The sequence below is a fragment of the Mustela nivalis genome (assembly GCF_964662115.1).
Source record: "Mustela nivalis genome assembly, chromosome: 16".
Classification (NCBI taxonomy): domain Eukaryota; kingdom Metazoa; phylum Chordata; class Mammalia; order Carnivora; family Mustelidae; genus Mustela; species Mustela nivalis.
The window spans coordinates 42,608,034-42,627,369 of NC_139035.1; the positions used below are offsets into that span (position 1 = coordinate 42,608,034).

At 42.3% G+C, this 19,336-nt stretch overlaps 1 protein-coding gene across 4 annotated transcripts in view; it reads right to left on the minus strand.

The window, feature by feature from the left end:
- Positions 1–1,427: 1,427 nt before the first annotated feature.
- KLHL12 (kelch like family member 12) overlaps positions 1,428–19,336 on the minus strand; it is a 30,915-nt gene continuing 13,006 nt past the window's right edge. For 2 of the 4 annotated variants that reach the window (XM_082702042.1, XM_082702044.1), the window contains exons 5-12: positions 17,065–17,214; positions 15,518–15,632; positions 6,889–6,995; positions 5,629–5,824; positions 4,350–4,508; positions 3,712–3,810; positions 3,144–3,330; positions 1,428–2,962 (exon numbers count right to left, since the gene is read on the minus strand). In XM_082702042.1, coding sequence (XP_082558168.1) covers positions 2,836–2,962; positions 3,144–3,330; positions 3,712–3,810; positions 4,350–4,508; positions 5,629–5,824; positions 6,889–6,995; positions 15,518–15,632; positions 17,065–17,214 — 1,140 coding nt within the window. In that variant the 3' untranslated portion in view covers positions 1,428–2,835. The remainder of the gene's footprint in view (positions 2,963–3,143; positions 3,331–3,711; positions 3,811–4,349; positions 4,509–5,628; positions 5,825–6,888; positions 6,996–15,517; positions 15,633–17,064; positions 17,215–19,336) is intronic. The other 2 variants (XM_082702043.1, XM_082702045.1) reach the window with 1 other exon arrangement.

A 19,336-nucleotide genomic window follows, 5' to 3' on the forward strand; every position in this document is an offset into this window, starting at 1 on the left:
TACGGGAAGAAAGAATAGTAGAGGGAAGTAAGATCAGAATGGTAGAGCAGGCCCAGAGCACCATGGGTCTAAAGTCACGTGAAGGAATTTGAATTTTTTTTTTAAGATTTTATTTATTTTTTGACAGATCACAAGCAGGCAGAGAGAGATGGGGAAGCAGGCTCCCTGCTGAGCAGAGCGCCCAATGCAGACTCGATCCCAGGACCCTGAGGATCATGACCTGAGCCAAAGGCAGAGGCTTTAACCCACTGAGCCACCCAGGCGCCCCCGGAATTTGATCTTTGTAATATGGGCAATGCGAATCAATAGAATTTTGGGCTAGGAATAATTTTGATATTCTCTGAAAATTTGCTGTATGTTAGGTATTGTAATGATCCTAGTTGTACTTTAGGAAGATCACTGATGACAAAATGGAGGGGTTCTAGACTGGAAGAGTATAAGTAAAACTATCAAGAGGCTATTATTCCAGGAGTCTGGGCAAGAGATATAGGTCTGAACTATGCAGTAGCAGAGGGAATACATATATAGGAATGTATTTGGAACTTTAAAAGATAAAATCATGTAATCTAGAAATGAACTGGATGTCTGTATTGTAATAGGGGTGATACAAGATAAATGATAGATTTCTGAGACAGGATAACTAAGTGGCTGGCTGCCATCTAAGAGAGCTAGAAAAACAAGAACCACCCCTAAATTAGGGGTATCTCTGTACATGCATGAGCAAAGCTTGTAAGACTGGGAGGAGTGGAAAGAGAGCAAAGAGTTTCAGTTTCTGCAGAATATTCAGTTATGGATGCCATATATGAATGATTTGGGAATTTGGTCTGAAACTCACAAAAGTCAGCAGTAAAGATAGCCATCGGTTCTTTACCCCCTCACTTCCCTGCCTCCCCTGGATCTCTTCCTGATAGGAGGAGTCACATGTTTCATAGCTGTGGTCTGATCAGCAGGCGCAATCCATCTGCTGAGGAAAGGTTGGCAGGCTCCTTTACAGAAAATAACTTCCTCTTTGGCTCCCCCTTCCCTTTTCTCTGGAAATATCAGGATTTTTTGTGCAGTGTTGCAGGACAGGCCTTCCGGATAGCTGTTTACGTCACGTGACATAACTCTAAGCGAAGAGTGAATAAAATCCTCAAGTCAAGAGGGTATGTACTAAATGAGCTCAAAATTGAGTCCTCTTTATTCTGTTTGGCTTTCATGTAAACTCCAAGTGTGAGAGGAGTCGATACCTATGCCATTTTTATATAAATATTTTACCCACAAGGATAAAGGGATAGGCTACCTCTTACCCATGTCTAACAGAGAAACACAGAAGAGCTACTTGGCTAACATGAATGGGAAGAAGAGAAAGGACATACAGCTGATCGCCTGCTCCCCCCAAATATCTGCAAGACAGTGCTGGTTAGCCATAAACTCTCTTACAGGCATTTGAGACAACTGATTTTTAATATTTTCTTAAAAAAATACAAAGGAAATGAACTCTTGAGGTCAATACAACTCAGGGGAAGAGGACAAAATGAAATTTTGGAATAAAGGGAAAGTGCATCCTTGTTTAGGTTATCACATCCCCAATACTCCCAATACCCACAAAATCAAGAATTTCACTCCAAAACACAGGGGAGCCTTGCATGGTGGCTCAGAAATGGCGATACCAAGTACTGGAACTAACAAAAGGATTTTGGTTGTTCTTGATTATTCTGTCCTGGGATGAGTAAAATCCACTCTAAGGACAGGTGAGGGAACCTTCTAGTAGGAAAAGCACTCATTGTACCAAACACAGCAGTAAAAAAGCACTCCTCAGCAGGAGTGTGCCCTTAAAAGAAACGGGGCTGTAATCGGGCAGCTGCATTTGTATGCTGCTCAAATCCTCAAATAAATAGTAACGAAGTATAATAGTGTAGTAGTATTTGATTCAACACAGAAAGAGTGTCTCACCCCCTCAGGGCAAACCATGCCATGGATAGGCAAGCCCTGGCAGGAAATAAGACGATTGTAAAATCACAGGTACTTCTAGTTTGTTCCCAGGCATACCGAACTCCCACATTTATTCCCTATCTGTTCACCCCAACATTTGTTCACTCTTATTCTGTCAGTCTCCAGTGCCAAGATGCACACCATTCTAGTTCAGAAAGACCATGGGGAAATAAAAAGATCCTTCCAATAATACACCCTTGTAAGTCTTCCAGGTTATACTTCAGTGGTGTTCTAGGTTCATTCACATTCCATTAAATTCCATTGACTTCCCTTACTCTAAACCCAGTCCTGATATACCAACCCGGTCCCTTAAGGGAGTGCCAGGTCTCTCCCCAAGCCCTCCAGATTTTGACAGGGGGCTTTTCCCTTTGTTATTCTCCGGAATGGAATTGTGTTGCCCCTAGCTACTGTAGACTAGGAAAGATATTCTTGGAAAACAAGACTTGGGTTTTACCCAGCTTACTCAAGTTCGTATCCTCCCAATCATCTACACGCTGGATACTGCCCACATCTAGTAGGTCACACTCACCGTCCTTCTCTGCAATACATGAGGCACAACAGACACAGATTCTCCTGAGCACACGAGAGTACTCTCTACACCAGAAGGGGAGGTGATCTGGCCTCTCAGATCCATTCGGTGTGCACGGTCTTCCCTTGAGTGTCTGTTACCCACCCTCCTCAGGGACAACTACCAGTGCAAGGCGGAGTGTGTGTCTAGTAAGTACAATCATCACTGCGCTGGTGCTTGTAATCATCCTGTGCACACAGTGAGAAATAGATATTCTGGAAAGGATCCTTGACTCTCCCATAAACTGTCCCCCTTGGACTGGTCACTAGCTCTGGATGGTGCTCCAACAGTGGTCACTTCTCACGAAGAACACACACGCCAGCATCACAGCGCTGGGTTCCCATGGATGTCACTACTTCCCAGTTGTCGATGATAGGGTCATAGCACTCAATGCTACTCAGCAGGGAATTCCCATCATATCTGAGTGGGGAAGAAGCAAAAGAAGAAAATAAACTTTCTCTTCCTTTCCATACAGTCCTACATTAAAGGCTGCCACTGGAGAGATCTCCCCCAACCTAAAGTCTGTCTTGATCCAAGGATTTGGATTGGATCACTTGGTCCTGGATGCATGACGACTTTAGTCTGGCTTCCAAATCCTTACCCTGCAATAGCATAAAGTCTCCCTCGAAGCACCGTGGCCCCTACATAGCATCGTGGAGTGGTCATACTAGTGACAGTTGTCCAGGAATCGGTGCGAATGTTGTATGCTTCCACAGAAGAAAGGTGGGCTGTACCATCAAATCCCCCTACCACATAAATATGGTCATTCAGCAGGGCTACTCCTGCACCTGGGGGAAAAAAAGGCATAGCAAGTGAATACTACTAGCCTTAGGATCAGAATTCTAAAAAAACATGATCACTGATGGCTAGCTAAACTCTAAGGTAGTTGAGGGATGTGGACTAGGGCCAGACAGACCTAGAATTATCTAGTTGTCTTTATTATCACTACACAGTGTCTTTATTATCCCTATATAGGGATAATAAAGATAGTGATAAGATAGGCAAAGAGGAGAACAGAACCTCACTCCTTTTACTCTTAAGTGTACAGTGAAGAAAGAACTTCAACTCTGATTTGTTGATCTCTCATTTCTGACTGTAGCACCACTGCATAATGTAAAGATTTGTCAGCATGGTCTACTGTCCTTTCCCTTAGATATGACTGGTCTTACCAGAGCGTTTGGTGGCCATTGGTGTAACATTAGTCCAGTGTCCTGTGTGGGGATCATATTTCTCAACTGAATTTAAGATATTCAGGCCATCATATCCTCCTGAAAAAGCAGAGAGCATTTCGGAAAGAATGGGAAATCCTCATGCCCATTCCCAGGCTGCCTTTCTCTTGGGTATTTCAACTAGTTCTTTTAATTTCAGTCCTTAAGAGTTTCAATAATCCAGAGAGAAATCTGACAGTAACCTAATTTCTGCTTCCACAAAAAAGTCCCAGCTAAGAGAAAAGATATGAGGATAGACTAGGATTTTAGTTGAAAAAGTCTATGAACTTTATTTTATTAAAAAGGGATCCCCACCTTGGGGCACCTGGGTGGCTCAGTGGGTTGAGCCTCTACCTTCGGCTCAGGTCATGATCCCAGGGGCCTGGGATCGAGTCCCACATAGGGCTCTCTGCTCAGCAGGGAGCCTGCTTCTCCTCATCTCTCTCTCTGTCTGTCTCTCTGCCTATTTGTGATCTCTCTCTCTGTCAAATAAATAAATAAAATCTTAAAAAAAAAAAGAAAAAAAAAAAAAAGGGATCCCCACCTAGAAGTTGCCACCCATTAAGTTCCCTCCCATTACTGCCTCCCAGACTGAATACCTAGGCAGTAGATCACTCCGCTGGCCACAACTAGTCCAGCACCCTCCCGGGCTGTCTGCATATCTCCTAGCATGCTCCACTGGTCAATGTTTGGGTCATATCGCTCCATACTGGTATGACGCCTGCTTCCGTCAAAGCCTCCGGACACATAGATCATATCTGCTCAGAATGAATGAATCATAGACTATTAGAAGATGAGAGATTTCTAATAACTCCTCTCTTTATAAATTCCCCACAAGTACTTCAAATGTTTGGGAACAAAAACAAAGTGTTTTTCATGGGTATGTCAATTCTTATAGATAAGGAAGGAAGACATCACAGTTAAGACATCTGAAAAGAGGGGCGCCTGGGTGTCTCAGTGGGTTAAAGCCTCTGCCTTCAGCTCAGGTCATGATCTCAGGGTCCTGGAATTGAGCCCTGCATCGGACTCTCTGCTCACAAGGGAGCCTGCTTCCTCCTCTCTCTGCCTGCCTCTCTGCCTGCTTGTGATCTCTCTCTCTGTCAAATAAATAAATAAAATCTTAAAAAAAAAAAAAGACATCTGTAAAGATGGGGTGCCTGGGTGGCTCAGTCACTTGGGCACTTGACTCTTGATTTTGGCTCAGGTCATGATCTCAGGAGGACTGTGGGATTGGGCCCCACGTCAGGGTCTGTGCTCAGCAGGGAGTCTGCTGGAGATCCTAACCCTCTGCTCCTACCCCCTACCACACCCCTGCTAGTATGTGCCCGTACTCTCTCTAAAATAATAAATCTTAAAAAAAAAAAAAAAAAAAAGACATCTACGGGTATCTGGGCATTTCAGTTGGTTAAGTGTCTAACTTTGGTTCAGGTCATGATCTCAGGGTCCTGGGATCAAGCCCTGAGATTGGGGGGGGTGGTCCCTGCTCAGCAGGGAGTCTGTTTCCCCCACTGTCCCTCTCCCCACTTGTGTACTCTCTCTAATAAATAAATAAATAAAATCTAAGAAAAAAAAAAAAGGACACCTACAAAGAATGGGGTCAGATGGAATCCTCAAAGACTGGCTCGAGTTTGCAAAAATACAACTAGGACCAATTCTCCACTCAGCACATGGAACTTGATTTACCAACTCTGTTGTCAGTGCTGAAATATCCATTAATCCTGAAAAGCTTTGGTAACATTACTATTTCCAAAAGCAAAAAGGAATATTTATCCTTACCAGTATCTTGCACATTTCACACTCCTGCCAGCTAACAGGAGAGGTAGGAACACTGATCCAGCCACAACAGAATGGAAACAATGCCCTGCACACCAAGCATACCTCCGAGGGTGGTGGCTCCAGCGAGGCCTCGTCGGACATTCATAGGGGCTACGGAATACCAGACCCCATCCTCATCTGCTGTGTAGTCAAGGCATTCCACTGAACTGAGGCGGGAACGACCATCATAGCCACCAATTACATAGATCCGGTCATGCAGGGACACGGAGGCCACATAACGTCTCTTACGAGTGATACTCTATGGGTTTAGGAGAGAAGAGATACAGATCATTTTAGGCATGCAAGTCTTAGACTTTACTTTTTGCCAACCTTCCTATTTTTATCTACATTCCTCTCCTTCACTTGTCACCATAAACCCTTTCTAAGAAAGGGGTTCACCCTCATGTGGTCTCCACTGTCTACTGAATGAACACCCTCTTGCTTGTTACGATGCTTTTCAAGATGCAACCCTTCTGAACATTTGCCTCTTTCCAAGGTTTCCAAAAAGTTTAATGTCTTCCCATTATCCAGCATCTGATTCCTTTCTAATCTACTATCTATTCCAGGGCTAAAGAACTATATATCCTTTATATCCTTCTATAAGGCAGAAAAGTATCCCCAAACTGCTGATCAAAGGGCCAGCGATCCTAAAAGTTAGGAGGGTAGATTAAAAGATTTCCATGTTTTGTGGGGTACCTGGGTGGCTCAGTTGGTTGAGCTCGTCTGACTCTTGATTTTGGCTCAGGTCATAATCTCAGGGTGGTGGGATCAAGCCCCAAGTTGGGCTCCTACTTCAGTGGGGAATCTGCTTTTCTCCTCCTCCTTTTCCCTCTGCCCCCGCCCTGACTTGACTCCTCTTGCTCCCAAATAAATAATCTTAAAAAAATTTTTTCCCATGTTTTCTCAGAATTATTATTGTTCATCCAGCACTAAAAAGAGACATATTGAGGGAGAAAGATAACAAAGACTTCAAGTAAACACTAGCTCAATGTAATATAATTTAACATTGAGTTCAGTTTAAGAGAGCATAATAGAGCATGCTGAGAGTTACACAGAGAGCTCAGGAAGGTGCCCCAATAGTGGTGGGCCAGGAAAGTTTAATTTGACACAGGGCCTTTCATAGTTCTGAAGTCTGATCTCCTACCTAAATGGTCGGTAACTACTGACAGACTGATCTAGAACCCACTATGTGCATGACGCCATTATGAAGAGCATCATGCGGTTACTAGACTTTGCTACCTGCAGGGCTGGATTAGTTAGAATCTCGAGTCAGGGACTGAGGACATTTACTCTTTCCCCATGACTGGTTCTCCTACTGCTTACTGGCAAAAAGCTCCACTCCTGGGTCTTGGGGTCATATTTCTCTACCACATCAATGGGAGACTGCTGGCTTCCGAAGCCCCCGACCACCAGAAGCACTTCATTGGCTCCTGAGGACAGAGAGAGAAAAAGACAGGTTACTTTACCATCCCAGGGGAAACGTAAGTAGAAACAGTTATAAGATTTTGTTTTATGTGGCACAGAGAACAATCTGCAATAGGACCTTCATCATAAGGCCGCCTAATAGGAAACTACTTCTTTCCGAGGCACTAGCTCTTGAGGACCTGGATCTCTGAAATTAAAACTTTAAGACAACATCAAAACTCCGAAGGCAAACTTGAACACGTTCCAAACTATCTAGATGACTCTGGTTGACATAATAAGTGAGGGTCTCAGTGCAGGTAGGGGACTAAAGCAGGCTTCCCTTCTCAGCCTGTAAAACTCAAAATGGGAGTTTTTGGTAAGGGGGAAAGAACATTCTCCTAATGTAGTCTCAAGAAAGTTAGAAGTTATGGTTTAAGAACCAAGTGATAGATTTTAAAACTCTCTTTCCATCAGTTTTTTCCAATTTAGCCAACTTTAAGATCATGTTCCCTGCCCATTCATCACAACTGCCCGGTAGTCGTAATAGCAGGCTTTTAAAGAGACTCTTTCCCTACTGTTTTCCCAAAGAAGGTATTCTGGTGGCCTTTATATCTTCCCCTCTTCCTTAAAGGCTTCTTGTGATATCTCCTCCTTTACCTCTTCAAAGAGCAAAATATTTCGAGAAAATCCTCTGTACATGTGCTCTCCTAGAGTTCATGGAGAGAATCAAGCATTTTGTAAATTCAATTACTAGAAGGGCACTGAGGAAACCAAAGCAATCTTATAAGTAACTAAACTTGAAAGAGCGAATGGAGTACCTTTAAAAAACACAAATGCAGGGGCACCTGAGTAGCTCAGTGGGTTGAAGCCTCTGCCTTCGGCCGGGGTCATGATCCCAGGGTCCTGGGATTGAGCCCCACATCGGGCTCTCTGCTCAGCAGGGACCCTGCTTACCCCTTTCTCTCTGCCTGCCTTTCTGCCTACTTGTGATCTCTGTGTGGCTGTCTGTCAAATAAAAAAATAATTTTTTTAAAAAAAGATTTAATTTATTTATTTGACAGAGAGAAATCACAAGTAGATGGAGAGGCAGGCAGAGAGAGAGAGAGAGGGAAGCAGGCTCCCTGCTGAGCAGAGAGCCCAATGCGGAACTCGATCCTAGGACCCTGAGATCATGACCCGAGCTGAAGGCAGCGGCCTAACCCACTGAGCCACCCAGGGACCCAATAAATAAAATCTTTTTTTTTTTTTTTTAAAAGATTTTATTTATTTATTTGAGAGAGAGACAGTGAGAGAGAGCATGAGCAAGGAGGGAGAAGGTCAGAGGGAGAAGCCGACTCCCCATGGAGCTGGGAGCCCGATGCGGAACTCGATCCCGGGACTCCAGGATCATGACCTGAGCTGAAAGCAGTCATCCAACCAACTGAGCCACCCAGGCGCCCCAATAAATAAAATCTTAAAAGAAAACCAAACCACAGATGCACCCCAATGAATAATGGCTCTGATAATCATTATCAAAAGCTACTATAATCATTAAGGAAAAACAAAAATACTACTTCATAATGCTCCATAGGAAGTACACCACCATCACCAATGAAGTATTCTTGCTAAAAAAAATGAACCCAAATCTTGAAACTTACTAGTCTAGCCACCAGTTTACAGGCAATTCAGGGGACAGAATATACTAAATGACACTACATGGATGCAATCAGCAAAACTGAGAATGTGGGAAATTCTACAAGTCAAACAGCTTGGTTTCTTCAACAAATAAATTGCAAGGAAATATCAAAGTAGGATGGAAAAACCAATGGATTAAAAGAGCCTAAAGAGAGGGGCACCTGGGTGGCTCAGTGGGTTAGAACCTTTGCCTTCAACTCAGGTCATGATCCCAGGGTGCTGGGATAGAGCCCTGCATCGAGCCCCACATGGGGCTCTCTGCTTAGCAGGGAGCCTGCCTTCCTTCTCTCTCTGCCTGCCTCTCTGCCTACTTGTGATCTCTGTCCGTCAAATAAGTAAATAAAATCCTTACAAAAAATAAATAAATAGGGACACCTGGGTGGCTCAGTTGGTTAAGCAGCTGCCTTCGGCTCAGGTCATGATCCCAGCATCCTGGGATTGAGTCCCGCATCGGGCTCCTTGCTTGGCAGGGAGTCTGCTTCTCCCTCTGCCTCTGCCTGCCATTCTGTCTGCCTGTGTTCGCTCTCTCTCCCTCTGACAAAAAAAAAAAAAAAAAAAAACAACTTTAAATTTTAATAAATAAATAAACAAATAAAAGAGCTCAACGCAACATGTGGACCTTGTCTAGATCACAAGTGGGGCAACATAAGTGTTCAAAAACAAAACTGGGGGAATATGAACATGTCCTTGATATCTGATGAAAATAAACTGGTTGTGGGTTTTCTTTTTTTAAAGACTTTATTTATTAGAACACGGCAGGGGGAGCAACAGGCAGAGGGAGAAGCAGGATCCTTGCTGAAGAGGGAGCCCAATGTGGGACTCCAACCCTGAGATCATGACGGCCAACCGTCTGACCCACCCAGGCGCCTCTGGCTGTGCAATTCCTTTGAAGAGTGAGAATGGCATTTTTTTTTTATAATTTTATTTATTTGACAGACCAAGATCACAAGTAGGCAGAGAGTCAGGCAGAGAGAGAGAGAGAGTGAGAGAGAGAGAGGAGGAAGCAGGCTCCCCGCCGAGCAGACAGCCTGATGCGGGGCTCGATCCCAGGACCCTGGGATCATGACCTGAGCGAAAGGCAGAGGCTTAACACCCTGAGCCACCCAGGTGCCCCAGAGAATGGCATTTTAAACACATTTTTAAAAAGCCCTTTATCTTTCAGAGATACATATGAAAGCATAATATATATGGGTAGAATTATATCCTGAGATTTGCTTCTAAATTGGCCATGAGTTGCTAATTATTGAAAATGGATGATGGGTATGGGGAGTCTTTATATTATTCTGTTTCTGTGTATGTTTGAAATTTTTCCTAATAACTCACACATGAACCCTTAAGTTTAACCTCATTAAAGAGAGCATCTGTCTTGTGTACTTGCCAAATAAAATAAGTGGATCCTTTTCCAAGGTGAGCCAGTAAGCAGGCCTCAGGAGTCCATTCCTTTTAGAAAAGCAAAGCATTTGAACAAAGGGTTCTTTCATATTATGCTTATTTGTGCATAGAATTCCTTCAAGCTTGGAGAAGCCAGAACCACAAAGTATTTGCTTCTTCCTTGGTAGCATTATTCCCCTATTTGTCCCTTTCTTATGGCACCTTTTCTCTCCCTTTGATTTGAACAGAGGCAATAAAGGCCATCCTTCTAACCAAACATATTTCCCCTGATAGACAAATATGATGTTAGGGACACCTGGGTGGCTCAGTTCCTTAAGTGTGAGACTCTTGATTTTGGCTCAGGTCATGGTCTCAGGGTTGTGAGATCAAGCCCTTTGTCAGGCTCCATGCTGGGTGTGCAGCATGCGTAAGATTCTTTCTCTCCCTCTGCACGGCCCTCCACCCCCGGCCCAAATAAGAAAACAGTAATAAAAAAATCTAAATCTTTTTTTTTTTAAGATTTTATTTATTTATTCAACAGAGAGAGATCACAAGTAGGCAGAGAGGAAGGCAGAGAGAGAGGAGGAAGCAAGCTCCCTGCTGAGCAGAGAGCCCGATGCGGGGCTCGATCCCAGGACCCTGAGATCATGACCTGAGCCGAAGGCAGCGGCTTAACCCACCAAGCCACCCAGGCGCCCCAAAAATCTAAATCTTTTTAAAAATAGTGATGCTAGTGAATGATACCGGTATGGCTAAGACAATGAAAATACTCCAAAACTGAGAGGTATTTTCTATGCTTTGTACATTTAAAAAATTTCCACTTAAATTCAGCTTTAATTCCTGCTGCTTTATGTAATTACCAAACAAAAAATGGCAACAACAACAACAAAAAACCTAGGGAAAAAACCATTCTTTCTTGATAATCTGATCTCACTCAGGCAGATTTTGAGGGATGGGGACATAAAAACACATAGGAAATATTCAGATTATGCTACAAAACCCAGAGAACTGACAATACTTCCTCTTATTTCAAAGTTTCTCAGTAACTATATGTCTACAGTGGAACATGGACAAAGGTGTCAGTGAGTCACTCAGTTATTTTATGGCTCTAAATGCCTAGCACCCTAGATCATTGGTTCCAGAACTTCTTTGCCACAAAGCACTCTTTTCATTATTTTTCCAAGATAGACCTCATGTTCTAAAAAATGATCTACCAAGATGTATTAACAAACTAACTTCCCTATTACTGCCAGGGTTACATATAAGTGCCAACGTAAGTATGAGAACACCAGTGTTTTCACAATGAACAGATATAATTTTAGTCAGTTCTGATGTCTTTATTTAGTGTAGTAGCTTTGTCTAGCAGAAAAGCCATTTCCTTTTAGAAAATTTGAGAAATAACTTGAGGATTAGTATATTCTTACCTTTACTTGCATACTAACCCCCACTGGTTAAAAAGACTTAGAAATCATTTCTTATGATTATAAAACGTAAGTAAAATACATGCTCACTGGTAAAAGAACTTAGAAAATAGAGACAAGTATTATGCAAAATGTTTACCTGTAATTCCACAACATGAAGACACACCAAAATTTAAGAGATTATTCCCTTCCAGCCTTGTTTTTAAGTATTTATATAACATAAATGGGACCACATTTTTTGTATCCTAGTTTTTAAAATTATTTTTTATGATTTTATTTTAAGTAATCTCTACATCCACAACCAATGTGTGGCTTGAACTCACAACCCTGAGATAAAGAGCTGCACGCTTCACCAACTGAGCCAGCCAGGCGACCCCCTCCAGCTGCTTATATATATATATATTTTCAAAAATTTTATTTATTTATATGACAGATCACAAGTAGGCAGAGAGAGAGAGAAGGAAACAGGCTCCCCACTGAGCAGAGAGCCTGATGTGGGGCTTGATCCAAGGACCCTGGGATCATGAACTGAGCTGAAGGCAGAGGCTTTACCCCACTGAGCCACCCAAGTGCCCCTCCAGCTGTTTATATTTAATTTCTCGAAGATATTAACAAAAATCTTTTAATGCATAATTTTACTATTCTTGGGCATTTCAGGTGCTTGTAATTTGGGACTATAAATAATCTCATATAGTCCTGTAATAAATATGCTTGAATATGAAATCCCAGTTATTTTCTTAGGACAGAAATGGGAGGGTTGCTGGAGTGAAGAATGTGAGCTTAAAAATATCTTCTAATATACATTATAAGAGGAGCGCCTGGGATTCTCAGTCAGTTAAGTGTCTGCCTTCTGCTCAGATCACGATCTCAGAGTCCTAGATTGGAGTCCTGAGATGGGCTCCCTGCTCGGCATGGAGTTTGCCTCTCCATCAGCTCCCACCACACCGGCCCCCCGACCTTGCTGGTACGTGTGCTTGCTCTTTCTCTCTCTCAAATAAATAAAAATTTTTTAAAGAATATATGTATATTCTAAGAATACTTTGAGGTTTAAACCAATTTATATTGCCACCAACAACATAAGGTTGCCAATTCATTCTACTCTCTGTAGCTAGATAGTTTTCTAATCTCTGATGCTTTGGTAGACAAAAACAAAAAATTGTAGTTATTGTTTTAATTCTTACCTTATTACTAATAAGATGCTACTAGTAATTAGGTTGAATTTCCCCCCTCATATTTAGTAGTCAATTGTACCTCCTCTGTGAACTATACGTTCAAGTCTTTAGTGTTTCTCTCATGTATTTTTATTATGAGCTCTTTATATACATATATACACACATGTATATATACCTTTATAGATATATATCTTTATATATAATATATATTATATACAAATAAATAACTCTTTGCCATGGTTGTAGCAAATCTACCTAATCTGTCTTATAATGTTGTGCATGATTTTTATTTAGTCAAATACACTGACCTGTTCCTTTGTGATTTCTTCTATTGCTTTGTGCCTAGGAAGTCTTTCTCTCCCAGGAGAACTCCCAAGTGTTTCAATGTCTTCAGACCCTAAGCTGGGGACACTACTTTAACATGCTAATGTGAAACGAGCTAGTGAAAGGAATAATTAGAAGGAACCCTGTTTCTTCTCTACTAATGAATGGTGGGCTGGGGGGACAGGGGACTGGACTTGTTAAGTTAGATTTCTCTGTATCATGAAGAAAGTATGCCTAAAACACCTGACAAAAACAGTATGAAAAAAGCACATTAGTAAAACTGAGACATCTTGACAGGGCCACTGTCATTACTGGGTGGTGGGGGCAGGGGACGGAATGTGTGTGGGCTGTGGTGTGCTGTCAGAGGACTACAGCAGACAGCCTGCAGGACTGTTAACATCACAGGGTTCAGAGACTACATTTCCACATGTATTGATTTTTAGCTTAGAAAAGGAGACGGTGACAAATTAGCAACTGCAATTTCCACTGTACCTTCTGTAAAAGAATAATGGGTAAAAGGTAACTAAGACAAAATCCCCACCCATTATCTGGCATCAATTTTTATGTAGCTGTAAATTTAATTTCCTTATGTGTATGCAGAAGAATCATTATCCTGGTAGCTGGTTTAGCAATCTGTGTAGAGAGATGGGTAAAAAAGACATGATGGTAGGAACAAATTTACTTTTAAGGCACTGACAAGGAGATGCTAAAATAAGAATCTAGTTGGAGACAGCTTCAGAATTTCTTTTCTGGAACTTCTGAAAAATAACCTCACCACTCTAAGGGCATGTAGAATCATATACTAATCTCTCAAGATCTTCTCTGTATTTCTAACATTTCTACACTGAAATACATCGACGTACAGTGCTTATGCCGTTAAAAAATTATAGGAGACAAATCATCATTCTACTTAAAGCAGTAAGTAAAGCTTAATTATCAATTAACAACTTCATATATATGAGTCCACAGTTAGATAAGAGAAAAAGTAGACAAGAACAAAAAACACCCCATAGATCATTTATAATCTATAATAGTGGAATAGGAAAGATAGGAACCGGAAGTGAGGTAATATCTGAGTACTTATTTAACCTGTCAGCTACAATGTCAGGCATCTTACATATACTATCCTATTTAACCTCCACAACAACCCACTGAATGAAGACATTAGTATCCTCATTTTAGACTTCCTTTAAAAAAAAAAAAAAAACATTTCATTTATTTATTTGACAGAAAGAGAGATCACAAGTAGGCGGGCAGAGATAGAGGGGGAAGCAGGCTCCCTGCTGAACAGAGAGCCTGATGCAGGGCTTGATCCCAGGACCCTGAGATCATGACCTGAGCTAAAGGCAGAGAGGCTTAACCCACTGAGCCACCCAGGCACCCCAGTATCCTCATTTTAGAGGATAAATTGCCTCAAATAAATTGATACCTTACCTAAGGTCACACAACCATCATTGATGGAGTTGTGATTTGAACCTAAGTCTCTTTGCTAAAGTAACAGCTAGTGTATGTGCCAAGAACAGTCCTAAGCCTTTTAAATAAATTACTTCATTTACTCTTCCTAACAAACTTGGAGATAAGAACTGTGATGATTCCCACTTTACAGAAGAGGCAACTGAAGCACAGAGAGGAAGTCTCCTGCCAAAGTTAGTATACCTAGTAAGTAGTAAGCTGGGATCTGCACCCACACAGTCTGGCTCCAGAGTCAAGGCTCTGAATGACTGCATGTCACCACCAAAACCCCTGTACTTTCCACTGTACTGCACTCCCATACTTGTACACTTCTTTTCCTTCCTCTTCTCATTCCAGAATGTGAAACTACTACATGGCGTTTGAAATAATTTCTAATCCAGAAACCTCCAAAAATAGTGAGATTAAGGGGCACCTGGGTGGCTCAGTGAATTAGGCCTCTGCCTTTGGCTCAGGTCATGATCCCAGGGTCCTGGGATCCAGCCCCGCATCAGGCTCTCTGCTCATCGGGGAGCCTGCTTCCCTTCCTCTCTCTCTCTGCCTCCCTCTCTGCCTACTTGTGATCTCTGTCTGTCAAATAAATAAAATCTTAAAAAAAAAATAAGTGAAATAAAATTATATCTTTCTTAAAAAAGAAATATTTTATTTATTTATTTCACAGAACCGGGTGGAAAACAAGCAGAGGGAGTGGCAGGCAGAGGGAAAGGGAGAAGCAGGCTCTCCACTGAGCAGAGAGCCTGATATGCGGCTCGATCCTAGGACCTGGGATCAGGACCTGGGCTGAAGGCAGACCCTTAAGCTAGTGAGCCACCCAGGCACCCCAATGAAATAAAATTATAACTTCTACTGTCTAATACTTGACAATTTAGAAAGTGTTGTTACATACTCTATTCCATTTAATCCTCCAAACAGTTATGTGAAAGAGATAGGGAAGTATCCTTAGTTTATAGGAGAGCTCAGGGTGGTAAAGTGACTTGTCCAAGATGACACCATTACTAAAAGATTAAAAACAGGTCTGACCCAGGACTTTGTACTTCTTACTGAATGTTTTCAACTACATCAGCCACCAAGAGGTGTTGAGAAATATCCCTTCCTCCTGCCAAGACGCTAGCTTACCTAGACGAGCCCTCGTCCTGGGTCCCTGCATCTGACTTCGCAGTTCAGGCCTCAGATGAAACTTCTTTGCTTCATCAACTAGATCCCTGCACTGCAAACTACAGCGGATGAAAGGCTGAAACACAGCAGACAGTACAGTGACCCCCAGGGGCCACATCTTTAATGTACAAGTATAAATGGCACACATAGGAAGTAACTTCTTGATATAGAAAACCAGTTCCAAAAGGGCTGCTGGTAATAACTATGCAGTGGGCTTCCACAAATTAAGAGAACAATTTTTTTAATAGACAATATATTATTACATGGTTCAAAAATCAAATGACGTAAAAAGATGTATTGAAAAGTATCCTCTCTCCGCCTTAGCAGTAGGCATTAACTCTTTTTATTAGTTTGTACAGCCTTCCAGCGATTACACAAATTTGAGTAGGAAATAGCTAATAACAATCTTAAGGGAAAACTGAAAGGCCTCTGTTAATTCCTGAAATGGTAGGAAGAAGTAAATCTTGCCTGAAATAATTTCCCCAAGGTTCATAATAGCACCATCACGATGCCTGTGTCTCCTGACGGAGCTCTGTACTGGGCAGCTCTCCTTTACATCCCCAGATTCACTCCACATCCTTTCCCACTCCGCTTGCTGGCTTAGAAGGCTGACCTACATGAAGAATGTCGTAGGGTCCGCAGGCCCTCTGGCTTCCGGCTGGGCTGAGCCAAGGAGCTCTAGAAGAGCTCAGAGGGAGAAGGGGAGTGAGGCCAGGCTCCCTCACTACGGGATGAGTGGTGAATTTGGGATTTCAGTCTCCTGAGTTGGACTCAAGAGTCTGCACTATGAACCACAGTGTAAAGAACAGAGTGATGGCTATATGAGTTGTTAGAAATTACAAATATGAGAAAAAGTTTGACACGTGACACTAACCAGCCTGCAACTTTTCTAATGTGACCTGGAAAACTGTGTATGTAGTTAATTCCCTAAGAGGTCTGGGGCTGGGCCAGGAGGAAGAACACATTCACTGACCTGGTCTTTATTTATATGTTAAATGGCAGTATTTGCCCAAAATACGGTCTAGGTAAATCAGTGATATATATGGTAAAAATTATGAAAACCTACCACACAGGAAGAACTTGGGTCAGAAAGACACTTTTATAAATAAACACAGTATACCCCAAATTGGTACTAAAAATGCATCAAACTACTTTCATGTTGGAATCAGGAGAAGTCAAAAATAGACTTGATAATCAAAGCATCTTTTTCAGGGCTGTTTGGAACTGGAACTAATGGAGAAGGGGACATTTATCACCTCATGTTGCTTATGTAAAACACATAGGGACATATAAAACAAAAAGACAAGAAAACAAAAATTAAACCATAGGTTTCCATCTCCAGAAGGCTGATTGCCAAGCGACTGTCTAGAGACTAGTACCTAGCGCCACCCTCCGCGGCATTCCTAGACAGGCTAGCTAATGTAGGCTCATAAACAATTTTGAGGACACAATACTAAGTTGCAAGAGATATTCAAGGCTTTGGACCCTGTGTGTTCTGCGTGCCTTACCTCAGCATCTATTACGTCTGTGATGTACCTGGGGGTCAGCAGGGGCATCCGGACGTACTGCAGCAGGTCAGGCAAGGATTCTTCTCGCTCCTTCTTGGCATGCTTCACCCAGTTGATGACAGCTTCAAAGACGGGCTCTTCAGAATCCACCTAAAAGTGTGTAATTACACAGCAGGGAACTCTGTTTTTCCAATGATCTCAGAAAGCAATCGTGCTTTCTCCTTCCTGTTCCCCATGCTCTCCCACCTTTATTTCTTCTCTTCCAGAAATTGCTAAGCACTTGGGAAAACAACACTTGTCCCACACGACTCACTAAGAGCTGCAGTCAAACTGGATAAAAAAAAAATATGAGGGGCGCCTGGGTGGCTCAGTGGGTTAAAGCCTCTGCCTTTGGCTCAGGTCATGATCCCAGGGTCCTGGGATTGAGCCCCATGTCGGGCTCTCTGCTCAGCAAGGAGCCTGCCCCTCTCTCTCTCTCTGCCTACTTGTGATCTCTGTCAAATAAATAAATAAAATCTTTAAAAAAAAAAAAAACTCTATTAGAATTCTTTAAAACAACAACAACAACAAAAAATCTGAGATGGGGCCTAATAAACCATCAGTCACAAGTTGGCTTTTACTTCAGAAGTTTTTCCATTTCTGATTTTTTTTTCTGGTCATTTCTGAAACTTTACAAGGGGAGGAGGAATCTGTTGCCCTATTCAAAAGTGGGTTTTTGTTGTTGTTGTTGTTGTTGTTTTTTAAAGTATGCTCTTTGCTCAATGTGGGGCATGAACTCACAATGCTGAGATCAAGAGATGCATGCTCTACCAACTGAAGCAGCCAGGTGCCCCCCAAAATCAGCTCTTAAGATAACTTCTGTTCAATAAGTGTTGTCTGAGGACTTCCAGGATTGCTCCCCAACTCTTCCATCCAAGCCGATGAGGCGGGAACTTCTCTTATGTCATTATGCTATAATGCTGCAGTTTCCTATGAAGTGTCCATTAGCATCTAAACAATTCCTATTTATCAGGCACTGTGCTTGGAGATGATAAATATAATTAATCATTTGGGGAGTGTATCTGTTCTGAGGTACCTTTCAGAATGTGACAGTGCCTAGATAAAGACATCATTCATGAACTTTTCCCAAGAACTAAAAATAGAGAAAATGTCTCAGAATATTCATTCATTGGCTTTACTAAACACCTACTAAGTGCCAGCCACAGGGCTGGAAGCTGGTTATACACTGGTAACAAATCAGACATGAACTTTGTTTTTATGCAGGAAGAGAACACAAAAATGAACAATCCCACTTTGCCATTATATACCATATAGGAAAAGTACAGGGGCTAAGAGACAGAATAACATGAGGTTTCCTAATTCAGACTGATGGGTCAGAAAAGGCCTCCCTGTAGAAGAAATACATTTCAATCTGATGAATGGGTAGCAGTTAGCCAGGAAGAGTGAGAGAGGACTCCAAGGCAAAGAGAAGAGCACAGCAAAACCCTTGAGCTGTACTGCCCAACACGGTAGTCACTAGCCATGTATGGCTATTTGTAGTTACATTAATTAAAATTAAGTTAAGTTAAAAACTCAGCTTCTCAGTCAACTAGCCACATTTCAAGTGCTCAGCAGCCACATGTGGCTATGGATTAGCAAACCGGACGGCATAACTATCGATCCTCTCCGTCTTCACATCACAGTCTACTGGACAGCACTGTCCTAGAGCAAAAACAGACAGACTACAGGCTGGTGTAGTAGAATGAATGAGGCAGGGGAAGAATGGTAAAAGATCAAGCTGGAGAGGTAGCCAAGGGATAGCTCAGAGAGAGCATTAGAAGACTGGAATTTACTCTAGCAGCAATAGAAAACCACTAAAAGGTTTCAACCAAGCTTGTGATAGGATCATACTGATGTTTGCAGATTACCCTGACTACCATGGGTAGAACAGTTTAGAAGGACCAAGAGCTGGGATACCAATTAGAGGCTCCTCTGGTACATTAGGCAAAAGGTGATGGGTGCTTTGGGGTACCTGAGTGGGGTGCCTTGGTGATGGGTGCTTTGGGGTGCCTTTGGCTTAGGTTACGATCCCCAGAGTCCTGGGATCAGGCCCTGTGTCAGACTCCCTGATCAGTGGGGAGTCTGCTTCTCCCTTTCTCTCTGCCACTTACCCTGCTTGTGCTCTATTTCTGTTAAATAAATGAATAAGACCTTAAAAAAAAAAGGGGGGGGGGACAGGTGTTTAGACTATGGCAGTGGTGAGAGAAATTTATGCACCAAATCTATGGGAGGT